At 44.4% G+C, this 23729-nt stretch overlaps 1 protein-coding gene across 1 annotated transcript in view; it reads right to left on the bottom strand.

The window, feature by feature from the left end:
• The window catches only part of kif5ab (kinesin family member 5A, b), a gene marked incomplete at both ends in the record, with an annotated part of 362394 nt that overhangs the window by 148648 nt on the left and 190017 nt on the right, over positions 1-23729 (bottom strand). The window contains 3 exon segments of the mRNA XM_084315723.1: positions 22565-22591; positions 22594-22680; positions 22683-22734. Coding sequence (XP_084171849.1) covers positions 22565-22591; positions 22594-22680; positions 22683-22734 — 166 coding nt within the window.

The following is a 23729-nucleotide window of genomic DNA, read 5'->3' as shown; positions in this document are numbered from 1 at the left end:
CGAAGGCCCTCTGGGAGATAAGAGTGGCAAGCGGCTTCCCCCCACTCCCAATCCCTACCCAATCCCAAGCCTATGACGGCAGCCAACTAGTACGCGTGCTGGAGGGGGGGGCCTAAGACTGTTTCATCACCAAAGTCCTATCCCCCAGTCCATGCCCCCTCCCTCTGGACAATCTTTTCCACCCTCCCTCCCGCCACGACACTTTGTCTCAGACACTTTGTTGTTGTTGCAGCCGACTATCACATATGGCGTCTCAGGCATTCTGTAGATTACATGTGTCAACAAATGTACATGTCTGTGTGAATTTATGTTGTGCCGTTATTACTGTAAAAATGTAATGATTGTGTGAGACGATGAGCTGTGTAGTATCCGAAACTTGTTGATGCCGTAAGCTTCAGACGCTCTCAGTCTTTGAATCCTCCCGTTCCATATCCACGCACAAGAAAAGCACCGACCACGAAGTAATATCAACTATTTAATGTCCAACTCGGGTTTACACGTTCTTGTTTCCTAATTATATATAGAGCAGCGAGATTAACAAAGCTTATCCAGAGAGAGAGGTCTAAAAACTGTCTGGCTCCACTCTCTCATCACTTGGCCTGACCACCGGTAAAATATGCATTGTTTTCTTTCTAAACCAAAAGCTGTCACCTTGCCGCAGCTGACAGTAATCAATGACATCACCGTTATCCTGTCAAACTAAAAGTCCCTCGGCCTATCAGCCAAATATCCTGTAAGAAACAAACTAACAACAAAGAAAACATTCTTACTGATAGATATTAATTTGTCTTAGATATTATTATTAATATCTATCTATTTATCCTATGAAATACAGGGCCAAAATGCTTTTCTATTAACTGCTATTAACTGAAATTACTCTTAATTACCAGACTAGGCATTTAGGCACCTACATTACCGGCCCCTAATTGTTATCAACAGCCTTGAAACAATTACCCAAAAAATATAAACTTAAGGCGTCTAAATGTCATTTAACTTAAACATCACAATCTAAAGTCTCAAAATTAAACTAGACTGAAGAAGTGAAGATCTTGATCTTCGCTCTGCCCATGACAGAGACTTGACTTCGGTTCATCATCTTTTTCTCCCCACCCGAGGTGAGGCTTTGCCTTCGGAATAAAGTTCATCAAAAGTCCTCAGACTCGTGAAGAAGGACGCCGCCGAAGTAATCAACGCCGACTCTTGTAAAGGGGGGGGTCGTCTGGCAGGACCCTGCAGGTAGGTAGGTCTGCCATGAGTTGTTGTCCAGTTGTTCCATGTAGCCGTTTGCAGGTGACGCACTTGTCTGATGGCTCCATTTGCTCCAGGTATCCAGAACCTTTGACGCAGCTGAGCCAACATGTGATTTCTTCCTGCGTGAGCTGTGTTGTCGTGAATATGTCTCAGCACAAGCCTTGTGATGTGCGAGTCTTTGGGCAAGATTACTTGCTGCTTGGCTTCGTCAGGCATTGCCGCTCGGCTCAGCCTTCCTCCTACTTTCAGGATTCCATCTAGTATTGGATTCAACTTGAAGAGTGAGCTACTTTTCTTCACCCTTCCTTGTTCCAGTAGCATTGTCAAATCTTCTTTGAAGGTTCGTTTCTGGGTGTGCTTGACAATTTCTTTTTCTGCCACGGCTAGATCTTTGCAGGTGAGGCCTGTTCCTTGGAAAGCCTTTTTGAACCGGCTCACTTTGCTTTTTCCATCTGGTGCCTTTCTCTCTTCTTTCAGCTCTTTAAGCAGGACCTTCAGCTTCAGAAACCAGGCAACAGCGCGTTTAAGCCTTGTCCAGGATGAGAAATGGTTCATCAACTGTCCCGTTGCGTCTTTCGGCTCTTCCGCCTGAATGACATGCACTTGAGCTACTCCTTTGATCTCCAGATCATCGACGTCCAGCATTCCAGGATCTGGGTTCTTGGGCCACTGGTCTTGTGAACAGTGCAGGAAACTTGGTCCCGACAGCCAGCTTTGTTCCTTCAGGAATGCGTCGACAGTCTGTCCTCTTGAGACGAGATCTGCGGGGTTCACAGTGGTATTGACATACCTCCACTGTGAGGTCTGAGAATGCTCCAGGATAGCTATGACTCTATTAGCCACAAATGTCTTGAATCTTGTGCTTTCGCTGTTCAAGTACTTCAGCACAGCTGTGCTGTCGGTCCAAAAGATAGAATCTTGCAGCTCGAGTTCGAGCTCTTTCTTGAGAAACTTGTCCATCTTGACGGCAGCTACGGCCGCGGTCAACTCCATCCTTGGTATGGTTGGAGACTTTAAGGGTGCGACCCTCGCCTTTGCCATCATCAGGGCAGTTTGAACTATGCCAGTCGCGTTGCGCAGTAGCAGGTAGCTTGTTGTTCCATAAGCCTCTAGACTTGCGTCTGCGAAGTGGTGGAGCTGTGCGGAGACTGGAGCTCCAAACTGCTTCGTCTTGATGCATCTGTCCACTCCGAAGTTCTCAAGCCTTTGCAGTCCTGAGATCCATTTTTCCCATGTCTGGATGACGTTATCCGGTAGCTCCTCGTCCCAGCCATACTTCTGCCTGCAGATATCCTGTAGGAGTATCTTGGCGGGCAGCACCACTGGAGCGAGAAACCCCAAAGGGTCGAAGATAGAGCTGACGAGGGAAAGCAGGCCTCTCCTAGTGTGCGGGCGATCTTTGAGGTTGATCTTGAACCTGAACTGGTCTGATTCGGCGCACCACTGGATCCCCAATGCTCTCTCCACCGGCAGGTTGTCTTCGTCTAAGTCCAGGTCTTGAAACCCTTGGGCTCTTTCTTCTTCGGGGATCGAGTTGAGCAACATTCGGCTATTGCTCGACCATTTCGTCAAGCGAAATCCACCTTTTGCCAACATCTTTCGTAAGCCAGCACAAAGAGTGATGGCTGTCTCTTCGTCGGCGGTCGACTTAAGACAGTCGTCGACGTAAAAGTTCTTCTTGACTGTTTTGGCTGCTTCAGGGCCAAACTCTTCCTCGTGATCCGTTGCACATTTCTGCAGTGCAAACGTTGCGACACTTGGCGATGATGTTGCACCAAAGATGTGGACTAACATCTTGTGTTCGACGAGTTTCTTTTCGTAGTTCCCTTCAGGCCACCAGAGGAATCTGAAGAGGTCGGTGTCTTCATCGCTGACTCTGACCTGGTGGAACATAGCCTCCACGTCGGCCATGACCGCCACGGTCTCTTGTCTGAACCTTGTCAGGACCCCTATTAGGGAGCTTGTCAGGTCCGGTCCCTGCAGAAGCTGCTGGTTCAGTGATGTTCCTTGAAAGCTTGCTCCGCAGTCGAAGACGACACGTAGATTATTTTTAACTGGATGTCTGACTCCGTGGTGAGGCAGATACCACTTTCTTCCTTTTGCTGACTCCTGATCAGCGTTGTCGAGTCTCACGGCGTAGCCCTTCTTGAGGATATTATCCATGTACGCCACGTACTCTGTGCAAAACTTGTCGTCTTTCGAGAATCTTTTTCGTAGGTTCAGCGCACGTTGTTCGGCAACTGATCTGCTGTTGGGCAAGCACAGTGTTTTGTTCTTGACTGGCAGGCAAACACTGTAATGTCCATCCACAAGTTTTGAGGATCGTGACACCATATTCATGAACTGGTGATCGTCCTTTGACATCTCGATGTCTTCATCTTGTCCGGCGTCCGGAAAGTCTACTTTGAACTGCTGCTGCCAAAGCTCGTCTAGCCTGGCGACTGAGATCCGATTTGCGGTCACTGCTGTCCGCTTGCTCTTCTGGCTTGCGTCACTTCCGCCTTTGAGCGGTCCATTAACTGTCCAGCCTAGGATCGTTCTGACGGCATATGGTCCTTTGTGCACGCTGCTCACCACTTGGAGCGGCTCCATTGCCTTCGGGACGTTTGCTCCTATGAGCAATCCAACCTGAGCTTGGATAGTGGGAAGCTTCACCTCCTTTAGGTGAGGCCATCGGCTGACATCCTCTTGCCGGGGAATGTTCTCCTTGGAGACGGGAATGGTTTTCCGAGAAAACACCTCTGGAAGCTCGATGAATTGTTTTCCATCCAGGCTGCTTATTTCCAGTCCATTCACAATATTTGTGTCCACAACAGATTCTGATCCCATTGTTCGCAGCAAGATGCTTGCTTTGCGTCCATCCATGTTCAGTTGTGAGATCAGCGACTCTGAGGCAAAAGTAGCTGAGCTACCCGGGTCCAGAAACGCATACGTCGTTACTTCCTTGGTTCCCTTCTGTGCCTTGACGCGCACTGGAATAATCGAGAGAGCGCAATCTTCCTTTCCGGCCCCAGTGACACCGAAGGCCTCCATCATTTGTACAAGAGCACTTGTCACTTCTTGTTCCGTTGACTTCGCTTCCTCTTGAGAGTCTTTAGAGCGATCTTTAAAGTTGTAGTGAAGCAGTGTGGGGTGTTGTCGAGAGCATTCTTGACACTGCACTTTGTCTGTGCAGCTGTTACTCATGTGACCATGTTTCAAACACGCAAAACATAGACCTTTGCCTTTTAGAAAGTCTATCTTCTCTTTGTGTGGTTTGCTCTTGAGTTTTCTACAAACTGTAAGGGTATGCTGCTCTCCGTTGCAATAGCCACAGGGCTTGCTGTTTGCGTCCACTGCGGCGGTTGGAGTCTTTGGTGTTGCACGTTCGTCGCTCTCCTTCATGCCTCTAGTCATTTCAGCCTTGGGGGAGTCAACTGCTGTAACGTACACCTTTTGTGACTTGTGTGTCCTTGTCTTGTATTCTTTTGTTCTCTGTTGACTTGGTTCTTTTGTGGCTGTAGTGTTGTCCTTTATGTTTCCGTAGAGCGGGTGTAGAGCGTATCTAACTTGCTTGTTGACGAAGTCTACGAAATCCTTGAACCTTGCCCTTTTGTTGGTTCTTTCTTGTAAGTCGCAGGCGTGTCTTCTCCAAGATTCTCTGAGTCTGTACGGTAGCTTATTAGCCAGCGCTCTTATGTTGGATGCGTTTTCCAAGTCCTCCATGTAGCTTATATCCGTCATTGTGTTGGAGCAGCCTGTGAGGTACAATGCAAATGACTGCAATGCTGCACCGTCTTCAGGCTTGATTGTCTGCCACTCCAGAGCCTCTTTGATGTAGGCTTCCGCTATCTTGAAGTCGTCGCCGAAGAACTGTTTCAGCATTTGTTTTGCTTTGGTATAGCCTGCAGTAGGCTCCATGTGAATGCAGCTTTTGACCAGCTCATGTGGTTGTCCACTTGTGTACTGCAACAGAAACTGTAGACGGTCACGATTGTCACTGGTGCGGTCTTCAACTCCATGTTCCATAGATCTGATGAATGTCTTGTATTCTAGAGGGTCACCAGTGAATGTTGGAATGGTGAGCTCAGGAAGTAATGAAGCTTTGTGATTCTTCACGAGGTATTCTGTGACATTCGCCTGTTGGGAGATAGCCTTGCTTAGGCTATGAAGCTCCCGTCCTTCATTGAATTCCCTTTTTGTTGCTTTTAATATGCTGGTCGTTAGTGGTGCTGCTGGAAGCTGCACGTCCTCTGGTGTACTGGGGGGAGGTGGTGAGGCACGCTGATATAGCGGTTGGAAGTTCCTCTCTTCTCTTTCATCTGTCTTTTCAATGTTTAAGACAGTCCTGTCATTTGATGTAGTACATTCATAATTTTCCAGAACTCCCATTTTTGCATCTGACTCAGCGAGAGCCGTCTTCATTGCATGTATTTCTAGCTTTCTTTTTTGTTCTGCTTCAAACCTCACTTCCTCAGCTTGTAGTTGAGCCTCCTTGCATCGTTTTTGTGCTAACCAGTCTGCTTCTTCCTGCTCAAGAGCTAACCTTTCATTTAAAGCGGTGGCCTTTACTTGTAGAGCCGCTCGCTCCATCTGTGCAGTCAGTCTGATTGTATTTGTTGAGCGAGAGCCTGATGAGCATCTACTTGTTACTGTTCCAGACTTAGATTTGGTATCCATAGGTTTTTCCTGATTGTTACCATCTTCAGCCGGTTCAGAACGTTTTGTGACCTCTTTCATCCATTCCTCACATTTCCAGAAGAATAAATTCAATGATTCAATTTTAGGCTCAAAATTCTTCTGATCAGCTTCATATTCTTCCTCTGACACAAAACGACCCAGTTCAGTGTTGACTTGTAATAGCTCTTGTTGCAAATTACTGAAATCAACACGCATTTTGTTATTGACAATGCTGACGTTTGCATCATCTTCCTTTAATATCACTATTTCTTTCATCATGTTATTTAGCGTTGCTAATTTGTGTTTGCGTGCCTTTTCACGTTTAGCAGCTTGCTCCTGCATGGCTTTCTCCGTCAATTTTACTATCCTTTTGCCACCGACTTCAATTCCTTCCATATTGATACAGTTATTGAATCACCGGTGGGCAGTCGCTTTCCACAATTAGTAAAATGTCAGTCACCTGGGGAGAGCGCGCAAGCCAGACGCGCGTTTAATTACTTTTACTTTCAACCAGACCGCAAGCTGTTAGTGTTATGCTTTTTTCCATTGATCATATTCTGTAACGTTAGTTATAGCTCCAATGGGATACGCCACTTTCGGGCAAATTATACAAGATACAGCATAGTACAGCTTACTGTTTGACGTCTTCTTTCAGGCAAATCATACAAGATACATCTTACTTGTTGACGACTTCTTTTTTCTTTCGTTCCGCGAAAAGTTCCTTTTTCCAGTCAGGCCTGTCCAAATCCAAGTTCCGTCTTTAATGAGCAAGTTTTTAGACAAAATGTAGTATCCGAAACTTGTTGATGCCGTAAGCTTCAGACGCTCTCAGTCTTTGAATCCTCCCGTTCCATATCCACGCACAAGAAAAGCACCGACCACGAAGTAATATCAACTATTTAATGTCCAACTCGGGTTTACACGTTCTTGTTTCCTAATTATATATAGAGCAGCGAGATTAACAAAGCTTATCCAGAGAGAGAGGTCTAAAAACTGTCTGGCTCCACTCTCTCATCACTTGGCCTGACCACCGGTAAAATATGCGTTGTTTTCTTTCTAAACCAAAAGCTGTCACCTTGCCGCAGCTGACAGTAATCAATGACATCACCATTATCCTGTCAAACTAAAAGTCCCTCGGCCTATCAGCCAAATATCCTGTAAGAAACAAACTAACAACAAAGAAAACATTCTTACTGATAGATATTAATTTGTCTTAGATATTATTATTAATATCTATCTATTTATCCTATGAAATACAGGGCCAAAATGCTTTTCTATTAACTGCTATTAACTGAAATTACTCTTAATTACCAGACTAGGCATTTAGGCACCTACAAGCTGTATGTGTGTGTCACTGGAATTTCCCCAAGGGGATTAATAAAGGAATATCTTATCTTATCTTATCTTATCTTATCTTATCTTGGCAATAGTTACTCGACCATCTGCATCAGACCACACGTCCAACAATTTAATATTCAACTTCCGTTTCACTACTATAGCTACACCATGGGATTTGGTGCCAAAGGAGGAGTAGCTTATGTTTTGATATACTTTATCCGCCAGCTTTACATTGTCAGCCAATAAAAGATGCGTTTCACTTAAAAGAGCCACATCAACCTGTTGTCTTTTCATCCATGTTAAAACGCTTGTGCGTTTATGATGAATATTAAGACCCCCTGTATTCCAAATCAAGATATTTAAATTAGCCATAGTCTAAACAGGTTGTAGTATGCCTGAGTGTAATTCGTCTGGAGTAGCATTTCATAATAGATATATATCCAACTGTTAAGGTCCTGTTGAGATCCGAGCTTGAGCATAAAACAAACATATAAAACAAAAACACATATAATCCCCTATTCCCACCCCCCTCCCACCCTTTAATACTTATCCAGTATCCCCATATCGAGCATATCAACCATAATAACCCTATGCAAATTGCCATAGGGTCTAAAACTCTCAAATCTACCATAAGTAAATTATTCTCTCAGTGGCTGCTGGCCACACTCCCTTAAAATAAAAATAAAATAAAAAGATATAAAAAGGCATTCACTTAAACCTTATATGAACATGGCTAAGTTTAAACAAGAAGAAGAAAGAGTAAAAAGAAAAAAGCCTAGAATAGGAATTATTGCAAAAGAAAGGGGTGGGGGGTGGTTATAATACGTGTGCAGTGCGTCCACCAGGCCAGGGGAGGGCGATGTTCAGCTGTGAAGTCTGTTGTTTCCTATGATTCATAGAGTAGAGGTTACAAAATATTCCAGAATATTCCAGCATTGTCATAGTGTAATTAGACCGCCGTGTCAGAAGAGGCGCTGTACAACAGTTCGTCTTATTTTTTTATCGACTAGTAGGTCAACAGCATATGAACCAGATGATGAAATGTCGTATGTGTGGTTAGCAGAATGTATCTAGAGGTCACAGAACATTCCAGCTTAGTAAAAGTGCAATTAGACCATCGTATCAGGAGAGGCCGCTGTGCAACAGTTTCTCTGACATTTTAGCATCTTCTCTGTGTAGTTCCAATTTTAGTATATGTCTAGCCGGAGTTTCTAGTATGTCCACAACAAGTGAATAGTAGATGATGAGGCTGGTGGTGGACGCCACTATATTCCGAGTGAGTGGTTGGTGGAACGTGTCTGAAACGTTAATGGATCTTGAAGTCCAATAAAAATATGTACACACACAAAGAATACATAAAAAAAAAGAAAAAAAAACTTCACGGACCCATGGAGGTATTAAGCCAAGTCATGGCTCGACGTAAATGACATGCATAAAAGTCATAGATCATTTAAACAGAGCTAACGTTTATCTCCCCAGCCTTAGTGGACGTTCAATGGTTATCAAAATAAAACCGACCAAACCCCCCTTATATCAGATGTAGCGAAACATTTAAATAAAGTATCTAGGCGATATCCAGCGTCACATAGTTAACCTATTTATAAAAACAAAGTTATCGAAATTATATGACGCCGCTTGGCGTTTAAGCCATAACGAAGTGATAACTGCACAAAAACAGTATACTGTAGCCTATAATGTGGCGTCCCCTTGGGTCTTCAAGAAGGTTGTGGCTTCCTTAGGCGAGGGAATATGTATCCTCACTCCGTCTTTGGTAATGAACAGCTTCGCAGGGTACTGGTGAGACGGTTTGAAACCTAGATTGTAGAGTGAGGCCATGACGGCCTTGTAGCGGGAACGCTGCTCCACGACTTCGGGGCAGTAATCTTAATAGATTTGGACTGTGTTCCCTCCGTATACCAGTTTACCCCTCCTCTTCCGTACCTCTCGAACAATTATTTCTTTTATTCCAATTTGACGTAAGCTAGCAATAACTACTCTAGGCCTGGAGTTATTTGCAGCTTTGGCCCCGATAGCTTAGCCATTAGCTTATCGTTGATTCCTTCTAGATCTCCACATCTAGCATCTATCACTTCCACCTTGTCAGCACAAGTACTCAAGCCGGTTTCCATATCGTTTAGACGACCGGTCTGTACACCAACCGTTTCCCAGAGGTTGTCGATTTTGGATTCGATAGATTCTTTGTTAGAGGCAGCCTGGTTGGTTAGGGAGTGTAAACCGTCCGTTAAGGTGCGCTCGAGCTTGAGCTGGGATTGCTTGAGCTTGATCTGGGATTGCGTGAGTTCTTCGATTAGCTTAGCAATGGATTCCATATCGGTGGAAGCGTCATCTTTCTTTGTTTCGCTTGTTTTCTTCTGTGCCATTGTGGTTCTTTCAGTCAATATAGTTAGTTGGATGGGGCGGCTAGGTGGTGTAGTGGGCAAGGCGCTCGCCACCAATGCAGGAGACGCTGGGTTCGAGCCCAGCTCTCCGCATTGCTATCAGCTTGGCTGGTCGTTCATACTAACACAATTGGCAGTGTTAGGGGTGGGAAAGCTGATGGGTGGGGATCGGACGTTGTGGACAGCGACTCCTACAGGTCGGTTGGTGCGCCTGCGCAGCAGAATCAGGAAGCGACAGGGCGGTGTGTCCCTCCCACGCAGACCCCCGCCGCTGAGAGATTGCACTGTGCAGGTGAAAAGATGCGACAGCTGCTTCCTCGAATACCGGAGGGGACACGTGATGTAAGGCTTCGTCCACATTGCAGCTGGCTTGTGGGAGGCATGGCCTAACAGCGTTCGAGACAGGGGAGGGTAAAATTGGACGATACGAAATTGGGATGGGAGAAAAATAGAAAAAAATGGGAGAAAAAAGTAGATCAAAAAAATATATATAGTTATTTGGAAACCTAAGGTGATGTATACATACAGGTTTAACAGAGTTGAGAGTATAAAAAGAGGCTTTTAAAGTAAAATATAAAAAAGGGAGTAGCAGCTTAGCAGAATGCGACCTCACATCCTCGACCCGGAGCCATCCGACTTCAAAAGCATATGACATCTTTAGTTCACCCTGATCAGACAGGCTTCATAAGAGGCCGCCTGATCACGGATAATATTAGACGGTTACTGCATGTGATAGATGCCAGCAAGGATGCCGCGCCTCCTACGGCTGTATTATCCTTAGATGCGATGAAAGCCTTTGACAGGTTGAAATGGTCTTATTTATGGGCAGTACTTAGAAGGATGGGGTTAGGTGATGGGTTCATTCATATGATCAAAGTACTATATTCAGATCTATCTGCCATGATTTTAACAGGTAAATTCTGCTCTCCACTCTTCCCTGTGTCGCGCTTGTCCAGACAGGGTTGTCCTCTTAGTCCCGGACTATTTGCTCTATCCCTAGAACCTTTAGCACAGTACATAAGGGATATCCTGACACAACTTGTATTTACCTGCACTATTCTTACCCTGCCTACTCCTATACACTGCCTATCAAATTCATGTGTCGGTTATTGCACTTTTTACTTCTTACTGATGACTATTTTTAAACTGAATCATTTTAAACTATTTTTATTATTTGCTAGATCCAAATGTGAAACACTGTGATTATTTGTTCATGCAATAGGTCCCACTATTTAGTATGGGTTCGAGTCCCTGTGATCTAATATCACTAAAGTTACAGTGTGGGTTCGAGTCCCTGTGATCTAGTATCACTAAAGTTACAGTGTGGGTTCGAGTCCCTGTGATCTAGTATCACTAAAGTTACAGTGTGGGTTCGAGTCCCTGTGATCTAGTATCACTAAAGTTACAGTGTGGGTTCGAGTCCCTGTGATCTAGTATCACTAAAGTTACAGTGTGGGTTCGAGTCCCTGTGATCTAGTATCACTAAAGTTACAGTGTGGGTTCGAGTCCCTGTGATCTAGTATCACTAAAGTTACAGTGTGGGTTCGTGTCCCTGTGATCTAATATCACTAAAGTTACAGCAATATGTACTGTGAAGTATGTTGGGAATTACAGGAGTATTACTGAATAGAGAGCCTATTAGGATGCTAGATCCTAATGTGAAACACTGTGATTTGCCATATCTTGCTATGCTCGCTCATGCCTGTATTTTTTATGTCCGTTCTATTTTATAATTTTTTGACTATTTTTAAACCGAATCATTTTAAACTATTTTTACTATTTGTGTTACTGAAAACTGTAAGCGGAGAGCCTATTGGGATGCTAGATCCTAATGTGAAACACTGTGATTCTACCTGTCTATCTTTTTATGCTCGCTTATGCCTGTATTTTTTACTGTTGTGAAGCACTTTGAACTGCAACCTCTGTATGAAAAGTGCTATACAAATAAAGTTATTATTATTATTATTATTATTATTATTATTATTATTATTATTATTATTATTATTATTATTATTATTATTATTATTATTATTATTATTATTATTATTATTATTATTATTATTATTATAAGACAATCCCAGTCCATAGCACCGATCTCAATTAAGGGCACACAGCATCACATTAGCTTATATGCAGACGATGTAATCTTGTTCATGCAAAACCCTGCCACCTCCCTACCTCATCTTCTCAAAGTAATAGATGATTTTGGCAATCTATCGGGATTTAAGATAAACTGGCCAAAATCGGCCTTCCTTCCACTCAATGTGCCTGCGAAGGCTACCACCCTCCCAGCAAATATACCCATGGTAGAACACTTTAGATGTCTTGGAGTTGAAATATTCCCTACTATAAGCCAAACGGTGAAGTATAATTACTCCGGATTGCTAGACAGGATCACAAATGACTTCGGCAGGTGGTCAAAATAAAAAAACTCATTACAGGCCCGAGCGTCAATAGTTAAGATGAATGTTTTGCCCAGAATTAACTTCATCAGCTCGATGTTGCCGTTACCCCCCCCCCCCCCCCCCCCGTTGGTTACTGGCAGAAACTACACTGCGCTGCATATAAATTTATTTGGAACAACAAACGTCCACGATTAAGATCCACTGCACAGAGAAATAAAACTGACGGGGGTTTAGCCTTTCCAGAATTCAACTATTACTTTAAAGCGTTCTCTTTAAGACCACTGATCACCTGGTTTGATTCTCAAGCATCGGTATCCTGGAGACCATTAGAGGAGAACATAGTGGCACCACATAGACTGCAGGATATAGTGTACACCAACTTATCAATTAAACAATGCAACTTGAGATTTGGCCCTTATTATTACACATGTGATCCGGATATGGCGTGACACACAGAAAAAGTGTACTAACCACCATAAATGGCACAGGCATTCTCCCCTATTTAATAACAATTTAATCCTTATTGCACAACAATCAGATATCCTGGATGGGAAAAGAAAGGCATACACACATTGGGGGATATCTTCGATGACCATGGTCTCCGCAGTTATCGAGATATATTCAACAAATTTAACCTCACCAGTTCCACTTATCTCTTCTATCTACAAATAAGAGCAGCTTTGAGGGCTCACGGAGGCCATTAGATATTCCACTTGAGCACCACAGATTTCACAAATTCTTTTATGACAAGGAGACGTCGAGAGGCTTTGTCTCTGACTTTTATCGCCACTTACTTACGTCCTCATATAAGGTCCTTCCCCTAGACTCGGTTTGGAGGAAGGATATCCCAAACCTGGAAGTAGATTTTGATTGGGATGCAGTCTGGGAAAATGTTCGGCTATCATCACGCAACCCAGATCACCAATAGATTAATCTTAATTTTGTTCATAGGACTTACCTGACCCCTAGACGATTGCACCTAATGGGTCTCAGACCGGACTCTCGATGCTCCTTGTGTTCAAACGATGCTATTGGTACATATATGCATATGTATTGGGAATGCCCTCCTGTCAAGACTTTCTGGGAAAATGTCACCACTCAATTATCAGAATTTTTGTCTCTGACCATACCTACACTGCCTTCTGTATTGTTGTTGAATGATGTTTCTCAGTTATCGACCTCTGTACATGTAAAGAGACTCATTTTGGCGGGTCTTACGGCTGCCAAAAAGTTGATAGCGTCACGCTAGATTCAACCGGATAAAATGTGCCGGAAGGTATGGGTTCTTACCTATCTCGATGTGATTTATCTAGAGATATCCACTGCACGAATTTTAGGTGTTAATGAAGCCAGCATAGCAGTCTGGGTAGCTGTGGTGGAGAAGATAAAGGAACGCATATAAATGTAAATTTTCTGATGTTAAATGAAGTAGTGGATGTATAGTCCAAGTGGGGGTCCTAAGGGGGGGGTAGGGGGAAGAGCAAGCAAGAGCCCATGTATTGTATTTATTATTTTTATGTCTTTTAATCTACATTCATTCTGATTAATTACTGGACTGTCATTATTGTTATTATTAATTATGTTATTGTCCTGTGATTTATTATTGATTATTACTGTTAGTGTATTGTTTGTCTTGTTTCATGTTAAAAAAGGGAAAATAAAAAACATGTGTTAAAAAAAAAACATGGGCAACAGATGCTTCATCATTGGAGCCCAAGTAGGAGATGGGGGAGCAGCATGATGGAGAATATGGGATCCAGTTTCCTCATCTCCAGGGGGTATCAGCTTAAAATGGTAATCAATGTGGTTCAATATGGGGCGTCAATTTCCTGGTGCAAGAGAGGGGCATCAGGAGGTAGATATAGGATGGCGGACAGTAGGGCTGATGGATAAACATCAGGTTTACCAATACAGACATTATGAACCTAATTCCTCTAGAGCAGGGGTTCTCAAACTTTTTTATACCACAACCCCATTTTATTTAGGATTTCTTTTGGCGACCCCACACTTAACACTTTCAGAGCCACCAGGGGGTGTCGTACTTACCTGGCTGAATGCCAGCACCCACTTCAATGATAGCGTTGTGAACGCATAATCTCTGTCTTAAATTATGGCTGTGTCTAATCTGCCCGTCGCTTATCAATGACTTGTTTGCAGTCAACATTGTCGAAACAGATTGTTTTTTAATCGCTTCATTTCCGTTTTATAACATTTTGAAAAGCCCTCGTTTTTCAGGAAAATATAAAGATTCCGTGATAAACGGCATTTACTGGAATATTCTGGCATACACAAAAACCTTGACATTTTTCGGCCTATTTATGAATCGTTTTCAAATAAACGCTAGATTATCGATAGTATATGTGTACTTATGCACGCTATAGAAGCGGGCTGAAATATCGATTCATCATTCACTCATTTCCTGATCAGCGGCACACACACACACACACACACACATATGGGACACGTTGATATATCTGTGAAAAAAGCTCTGATTATCCCAAGACTGGTAAAATAGATTCCTTACCTCAGATCAGATGTTATCCAAAAAGATTATTCCAATTCCTGATCGCCATTCCAAATATCAATCGTGTTTATTGATTCAGCGTTGGGTGCTGGAAATACATAATCCACGCTGTTCTGGGGTCGGCGATCAACTTCGGTCTCTTCAGTTGGCTTGACGGAAAAGTAAAATGAGGAAACTGTCCCGCCCCCCCCCCCCCCCCATCAGTCTAAACTAATGGGGTGCAGTTACACAGGGAGAGACGATAGGGGGCGGTATCTTCCCAATTGAGCTCAGAGAGACTCTGCAGCACTAACCTGAGGCTCGATTGATGAGATATGAATTCAAATCGCCAATAAAAAGAAATACGACAAACAAACGCTATATAGCGTTGGTGGCATTCATAGGTCGGCATGAACTAATGACAAAACGCGTCGCTGGCATCCAAAGTGTTTTTAATGTATCGCGTAATTTCGATGTGGAATTAAGGAATATCAAAATAAAAGCACACGTTGTTGAACTTGATCATGCATATTTATTAGAACATTTTATTACAGCACTATGTTATCAATACACATTTATAAAACGAGGCATATTTAGCCAAAATATGTTGCCAGAACATTAAAGAAATTATAATAATAATTTTTATTATTATTATTATTTTTTTTGCCAATGCGCGACCCCACTGTCACCTACCCACAACCCCACTTTGGGTCGCGACACGTAGTTTGAGAACCTCTGTTCTAAAGCAACGGTTGTTTCATTTTGTGGCTGAAAGTACAACAACCAATCAATTGTTGAAAGACAAGCACGTCGACAAACAAACGTCACACACATGGTTGATGGAGGAGAGCGGATAATGTGCTATTTGCTGGTGTTTACTTTGTTACAGAGGTAAATATGATAATGTACTGTGACATGGATTTCAGGTCCTACCTCCCAGCTCAATGGGACAGCTGCACTCATCTCTGGGAGCTCAGTGTTTGTGGTGCTGGGTAACAATATGGGGGCCATGCATGTGGGGAGGGCAACTGTAAATGATCCATTAGCAAATTACATGTACTAAATTGCAAGTGAGACAGAGAGAAGGAGAGAAGGAGAGAGAGCACAATGTACTGTGTGTGCGCCTGCGGGAGAGAGAGAGTAATTGTGTGTGTGTGTGTGTGTGTGTGTGTGTGTGTGTGTGTGTGTGTGTGTGTGTGTGTGTGTGTGTGTGTGTGTGTGTGTGTGTGTGCACGAGGGAGAGAGAGAGAAAAATAATGAAGGATGGAAAGGGAGTGTGAGACATTAAAAATGAATTTAGACTCGAAGAGAGACATGTTTGATTGTGTGTCGAGATTCAGCTCCAACAGGAGAGGAGAAACATGGCCAGGATTCATTACTGAGGCAGTGATGGTAGAGGAGAAACACGGCCAGGATTCATTACTGAGGCAGTGATGGTAGAGGAGAAACACGGCCAGGATTCATTACTGAGGCAGTGATGGTAGAGGAGAAACACGGCCAGGATTCATTTCTTGCTGTGAATGTCAACTCATCAGTTGTACTTAGTGCACTGACATTTGAATTGACCTACACAAGTGAAGGTTTGTGTGTGTGTGTGTGTGTGTGTGTGTGTGTGTGTGTGTGTGTGTGTGTGTGTGTGTGTGTGTGTGTGTGTGTGTGTGTGTGTGTGTGTGTGTGTGTGTGTGTGTGTGTGTGTGTGTGTGTGTGTGTGTGTGTGTGTGTAATTGATGCTGCATTGTTTTTATGACTATGTATGTATTTCATGACTTGAAATGATGAAATTATGTTGAAATGAAGAGGATGCTTCTTTCCTCTCTTTTTCACTTTCTTTCACAGTGTATTATTTCATCATATCTGTGCATCTGCAAATAAACTAAACTAGACTCTGTTGATGAAGCTACACGTGTGTGTACCTCTGTGTTATGAATCATCAGCAGGGATAATTACTCCTGGTCTGCTGTAAGGATTACTAAGAAGTGTTTTGTGAGCAGTATGCACTCCGAGAACGCCAAGATGGAACTTTTGTGAACAAGCCCACCTCTAGGACGTCCCCATTCCAATTTTAATGAAGATTATAGCCTGTAATGGAAATTAATCACCCCGTAAGATTGTCATCCATGGAGTGTGTGTATGTGTGTGTGTGTTTATATTTGTTTGTCTGCGTGTATGCATGTCCTTGGGATATGCATGTGCTTGGTACAGTAGTATGCTGCATGTTTTTAGCTGATGTGGGCTCCATATAAACATGTATTATATATTCTGCCCTATATATACATTATGTACCCGTGTGTGTGTGCACATTCTGTCTGTGTGCATGTGTGTGTGTGGTGCTGTCTTGGCACTGCCTTACATAAAATATACCATTTGTTGTAAGAACTGCTCCATGGGGAGAGTGCACTCGGCACCGCGGCAAAGAGGCAGGATTGATTCCCGTGCAGTGCGGACCTCCCCCAGCCAGAGCTGAGGAAGGCTGTGGGAGAGAAAACAGTGGAGCTGGCCTCTTGGCTCTTATTAACCAGAGGAAAGTGAAAAAGCAGTCGTCCAGGGCTAATTAGGATACACTGAAAAGCTATTCCCTGACCTTTTCAAATGAAGATGATCAAGAAAGCTCCTGGGCAACCTGTAGTAGGGGAAAGGGAGAGCCCAGACGGATGAGGCCAGGACCAGAGGATGGTGGGTGGGATGTTTAAATGTGTTGTCTTTGGAGAGTCCGCTATAGGCACAGTTTTCTAACAACTATAACACTGTACATACATCTGATTAGCATTATTACTCAGTAGTACTCATTTACTTAACATTTGCACTCTGGTTAGATGCCAACTTATTTTTGTTGTACTGTAGAATCGAATGTAATCTAACGTTAGATAATGTCTCGTTTCATTGTAACACTTTGTATGCAGGTATAGACCTCTCAAGTTTGTCATAATGTTTCTGTCTTCACCCCTGCCGTCTCTATGGGAAAATGAATGGCTTATTAAATCACTCCTAGCTTCGTATGTGCTTCTCAAAGGCTCTTTACTTTGATTTGTCTTCTGATATTGATTTCTCTCTTTGATAAGGTGGGACTTAGAATTTTCAAGTGGCAATAAAAAAATAAAAAAAGAAGGAAAAATCGCTAGCCAAAACAATATCAGCATTCCAGCACAGGTGCCCCGACGTCACCAGCTTGAGATTATTCTCCCAGTGGGTGTGTAGGAAAATTGCAATGTCCGCTCCTTTAGTTTTCCCTCTCCTCCAACTTCACAGTAAAGGACAAAACTACTAGTCAATTGTACATTGGTAAATATTTGGTGGAAGAGAAAAGGAACCGGAGCTTGACGATTATTTTCATCCTATTAGTCAGTCCTCTATCCTGTCTCCAGCTGGACGACTGACTTACTGTACATCTAAAAAGGCATGAATACACAGTATTACTCCTATTCTAGCAATTGTACATTAGTGTGGAGGAAATATGGAGCTTGTCTCCTCCTTCTGTCTCAGCTCATGTCTTTAACCCCCTCCCCTTCCCCCAAATCTACAGTTAAATGGCGTGTCCCCCCCTCCTGATTATAAAAGGGCTCTCTCGCTCTCTATTCTTCCTCTTACTCCCTCGTGTCGAAGCTGGTCACAGGATGAGAGCCATTCAGCCATATCTCTAACTATTTTGTAATGTATTGATCTCTCTGGCTAATAAATCGTATTAACCGGATCCATTTGACTGAGTAAGTTATTCCACATTGGCCTCCCTGTTCGTTATAGGATTGATTTGAAAATATTGGAGATTGTTTATAAATCTATACATGATCTGTCCTGTGTACATCTCTGATCCTATACTTTCAGTAGCCGCATTTCTGGCAGACGTTCTCTGATTGGCACTGACTGACGCTCTCTGATTGGCCACTGACATGTTTGCCCAATAGCGTGACGAGCTGTGTCTTTGCCCATTTCCGCGTCGAACAGCCTGCAAACTACCTGCCGTTCTATCGCCATGCTCTAAGACAAACTCTAACCTTAACCAACTTCGAAAGAGTGCCTAAGCTTAACCGTCGAAAGAACTTGCCGTCACGCTCTAAGACAAACTCTAACCTTAACCAACTTCGAAGAGTGCCTAAGCCTAACCAGTGTAGAAACTGGAGTCGGCCAATCAGAGAACGTCTGCCAGAAATGCGGCTACGGAAAGTATAGACTCTTTCTGCCCCCATAATAGCAATGGAGTCCTTAGATCTTCAGATCAGGCACGTTGTTTCCTGGGTGACCGCGCCTTCGCTGCGAGTCAACATCAATATTCAACTCCATGTTCAAAACCCATTTCTATTCTGAAGCATTTCACTGCTTCTCATATGCCTTGTCCTGTTCCTACTGTGCTTTCTCACTCCTTGCTGGATTATATCCATATATGCTTGCCTTGCATACACACATAAACTCACATGTATTTACACAATATAAAACTCTGTATTATTCCTTTCTAGATTGTTATGAGACTGATATAAGACCTCCATCCCGGTGTTACTACTGTGAAAGTTGTGAGGTTTTGCCCGCTGCTCACTACCTTTTCTCTGTCTTCTTTAAGCCTACTGTTAGGAATTCCCTATTCTCTGTCTTCTTTAAGCCTACTGTTAGGAATTCCCTACTCACTCTCTCTAGCCCCCACCCTCTCGTTCCTTACCCTTAGTGGCCACACCTGTTTGATATTCTATTATCTCTCGCACCTGTGGTGGCAGGCTAATTAGTCCCCCTGTGGGCTTTAAATACCAGGGCGCTTCCCCTCGTTTTGGCGTGGGGTCGTGTTGTATTCATGCCGAGTCATATTCCTAACATCTAGACTCTTTTCGGGAGATCCTCTGGTCTACCAATGCTGTAAGATGGACCTCTCCAGCCTTGAGATGTTTGCTCCAGCCTTCGTCTGCTGTCGCCGTAGCCTGTGGAGGAGACTGTTCTGCGCTCCCTGTAACTTCCACGGGAGGCACCTCAGCGTTCCACTGCAGACCCCAGCGCAGCTGTTCGTCCTGACGCACATCTAGACCGACGCGCATCTCCCGGACCCTCGAGCTTGGCACGCTCCTCCGTTCCAGCGCACTGACGCGCATCTCCCGGACCCTCGAGCTTGGCACGCTCCTCCGTTCCAGCGCACTGACGCGCATCTCCCGGACCCTCGAGCTTGGCACGCTCCTCCGTTCCAGCGCACTGACGCGCATCTCCCGGACCCTCGAGCTTGGCACGCTCCTCCGTTCCAGCGCACTGACGCGCATCTCCCGGACCCTCGAGCTTGGCACGCTCCTCCGTTCCAGCGCACTGACGCGCATCTCCCGGACCCTCGAGCTTGGCACGCTCCTCCGTTCCAGCGCACAGATGCGCATCTTCCAGACCTTCGAGCTTGGCACACTCCTCCTCGCAGACGCACCCCGAGGCGTCTCTCGGTTCCGACAGCGGCTACCCGGTGGACGACGCTCTCGCCACCGCCACTGTCCCGACGCGCACACCAAGGTGTGGCGCGCACTCTGTTCCTCGCTCCGACAGTGGCTACCCGGTGGACGACATCCTCGCCACCGCCACTGTTCCAGCTCCCTGTTCCGACGCGCACACCAAGGTGTGGCGCGCACTCTGTTCCTCGCTCCGACAGTGGCTACCCGGTGGACGACATCCTCGCCACCGCCACTGTTCCAGCTCCCTGTTCCGACGCGCACACCAAGGTGTGGCGCGCACTCTGTACCTCGGCTCCGACAGCGGCTACCCGGTGGACGATGCCCTCGTCACCGCCACTGTTCCAGCACTCTGTTCCTCGGCTCCGACAGCGGCTACCCGGTGGACGATGCCCTCGTCACCGCCACTGTTCCAGCACTCTGTCCCTCGGCTCGGACAGCCAGCCACCCGGTGGCGATGCCCTCGCCCCGTTGCTGTCCCCGTACCTTTACGCATACGCCTGGGTGAGTTTTGATTGTGATGTCACTCACTCAGCGTAGTGCCCTTGCCCCCGTTTCCCGCTGCTGTCCCCGTACCTTTACGCATACGCCTGGGTGAGTTTTGATTGTGATGTCACTCACTCAGCGTAGTGCCCTTGCCCCCGTTCCCGCTGCTGTCCCCGTACCTTTACGCATACGCCTGGGTGAGTTTTGATTGTGATGTCACTCACTCAGCGTAGTGCCCTTGCCCCCGTTCCCGCTGCTGTCCCCGTACCTTTACGCATACGCCTGGGTGAGTTTTGATTGTGATGTCACTCACTCAGCGTAGTGCCTCTTGCCCCCGTTCCCGCTGCTGTTCCTGTACCTTTACGCATACGCCTGGGTGAGTTTTGATTGTGATGTCACTCTCCCAGCGTATTGCCTCTGTTAGTTAGTTTGGACATTTCATCTCCCAGCGTATTGCCTCTGTTAGTTAGTTTGGACAATTCATCTCCCAGCGTAATGCCTCTGTTTTTGGTTCTCACTTAGAATAGTATTTTTGGACTTTACATCTCCCCCTGTGTGTTTGTCACACGAAGATATTATTACTTTGTTCACTTTGTTATTTGGACTGTTCTGCACCTGCTCTGTTTTTTCCCTTTTGTGCATTAACTATCTCCTCTGTCCTGCAGAGCGGCCCAGATGATTTCCACCAGTCCTCCCAGTTCCTCCCTGTTCCCCAGCCCGTCTCCGCGGGCCTCAGTCCCCTCTGTTCCCTAGTTCTCCCCTTTCTAGTTCCACCTAGTTCCTGTTCCCTAGTTCTCCCCTTCTAGTTCCACCTAGTTCCTGTCCCAAGTTCTCCCCTTCTAGTTCCACCTAGTTCCTGTCCCAAGTTCTCCCCTTCTAGTTCCACCTCAGTTCCTGGTCCCAAGTTCTCCCCTTCTAGTTCCACCTAGTTCCTGTTCCCTAGTTCTCCCCTTTCTAGTTCCACCTAGTTCCTGGTCCCAAGTTCTCCCCTTCTAGTTCCACCTAGTTCCTAGTCCCTAGTTCCCCTAGTCCCCGTTTTCTCCTGTTCCCTAGCTCTCCTAGTCCCTAGTCCTCTCTCCCTCGTTCTCCTTGTCCCTGGTTTACCTAGTCTCTAGTTCCTCTGTCCCAAGGCGTTCCCTTAACCTTCCCTTAGGCGTTCCCTTACCTTCCCATTGTGTTCCCTTTTCCTGCCCGCCTCTTAAAGGCACCTTTCCTTCCCCTCATATTAGATTCCTGTATTTGTGATTCTCCCTTAAAGGGACAGTGCCCTTTTCCCTGTTTTTCCCTGTTGTTCAATAAATATCTGTTTCTTGGCAAACCATCATACCTGTCTTGTGTTGTGCGATTGGGGTCGGTTACAAACCATAACAAAAGTGCTTTATAAATAACGGTGACAAATATCTAAAAAAGTCTAAAGAGAAGTTTGTTCACTCCGCCCCACACCTTGATAACGGGGACTAACAAGACCAGACCCCTATCTCTTTGAATGGGGAGTCAACCGTATCTAAGAATCTGTCACGTATCATTTCTCTTTCATATTTGAAAAGAGAAATGACCGACAACACAGAATGCTTAATTTGTTTGAAAAATTATAATTTTGTGACATAAACATTTATTTTGTCCACTTAGACAGAGGTGGTGATTAATTTGGACTTGTGGAACAGTCTAGAGTTAGAGATAAAGTACAAACATAAATCAGTTTAAAAAGATGTACAAAAAATCGTATCTGAAAGAGGAAGTGTGTTGATAGGTGTATGTGTAAGATGTAAATAAAAAATAGAAGAAATTATGTATATGGTATTTATTTAGTATATATATATTATATATTACATATTTATAAGGTATATTTATATAAATGTATTATATATAAATGTATTGGATTGTATAGAGAGACAGCGTTTATACATATAATTAACAATAGATTAAATTATCATTTGTGATAAAAAATGGGTAGGAATTTAAAAAGGTGTATACTTCTTCCTACTCCTTTTTTGAACAGGGTAAACTATGATTTGTTTATCTGTTCTCTTTTTGTTGTCTTTAAAAAAAAAGTTGTATTACGGTATGTCAAATTAACAGATATATTTTTGTTTTTATACTTGCTGCCTCTATCTTTAGTGTTACAGGGTTCATGTAATGTCCTCTCACCATTCTCCAGCGGCACAGCTCAGCCTCCAGTCTCTGAACTGTCTCCTTCAGACTCCTGCTCTTCTCCTTCTCCTTCTCATACTTCTTCTTCACTGCTCCGCCGTCAGCTCCAGGTTCACACTCACAGTGGTCCTGATGGTCCTTAGCTCTGAGGGGAGGGGAGGGAGAGAGATGGAGGGAGGGAGGGAGAGAGATGGAGAGAGAGAGAGGGAGGGAGAGAGAGAGAGAGAGAGAGAGAGAGAGAGAGCGAGGAGCGAGAGCGAGAGCGAGAGAGAGAGAGAGAGAGAGAGAGAGAGAGAGAGAGAGAGAGAGAGAGAGAGAGAGAGAAGAGAGCGAGAGCGAGAGAGAGAGAGAGAGAGAGAGGAATGGTCAAGAAGACATTTCAGCCCCGGCTGCTCTGATGAAAATGAGTTTGAAACTCATGAATAGGTATGCAAATTGGTTTGCTGTCAAATAGAGTTGATGGTGCGTGCTGTGAGACGGTGAGGTAAGAGAGGTAGGGAGGTAAGAGAGGAATCAATGTTTTTCAAATCCCTTGATACTGTAGACCTATGCAGTAATATTACATACTCTCACCACAGGAATTCGATAAATGTAATGTATATAGGTATACTGTCTCAAAATATAGGATGTAATAAGGTAATAAGTCAGAATAATAATAATTCATGGAGCTGAAAAACGTTATTCATGTTAGAGCAAGTCTTATATGGCTACGGTAACCTATACAGTATTGGAGCACCGCAATTCACAAGCATTATCCCGATTTCATGACACTTGAAGTAACAAGAAAAGGTGTCCCAACTTAATTAACTTATCTCAAGCCTGCCCTCTTTTATTGATCCTCCCCTCACAACTGTTGCGTTTGTCCGAGGGGAGCGACAGTTGTGATGGGTGGATCAAGAAAAGAGGGCGAGTTTGAGATAGGTAAATTCCTGTAGCAGGGGGAAATTATCTGAATGTGAGATTGTCTCAGGTACAAACTGGGCTCGGTGGTCGTGTGCAGAGACAGATGCTGCTGCATATTCCCATGCCTGCATGCTATAGGATCCAAAGGCATTCATTATTATCAGAGATCTAGGTTTAATCACTCAGTTTGTAAAATCCCCACATACTGTACACCCCTTTCAACTATATATTATTC

This window comes from Notolepis coatsorum (assembly GCF_963971535.1).
Source record: "Notolepis coatsorum genome assembly, chromosome: 6".
Lineage (NCBI taxonomy): Eukaryota > Metazoa > Chordata > Actinopteri > Aulopiformes > Paralepididae > Notolepis > Notolepis coatsorum.
Note: the sequence above shows the minus strand (reverse complement) of the source record. Positions and strands in the feature narration are given on the sequence as shown.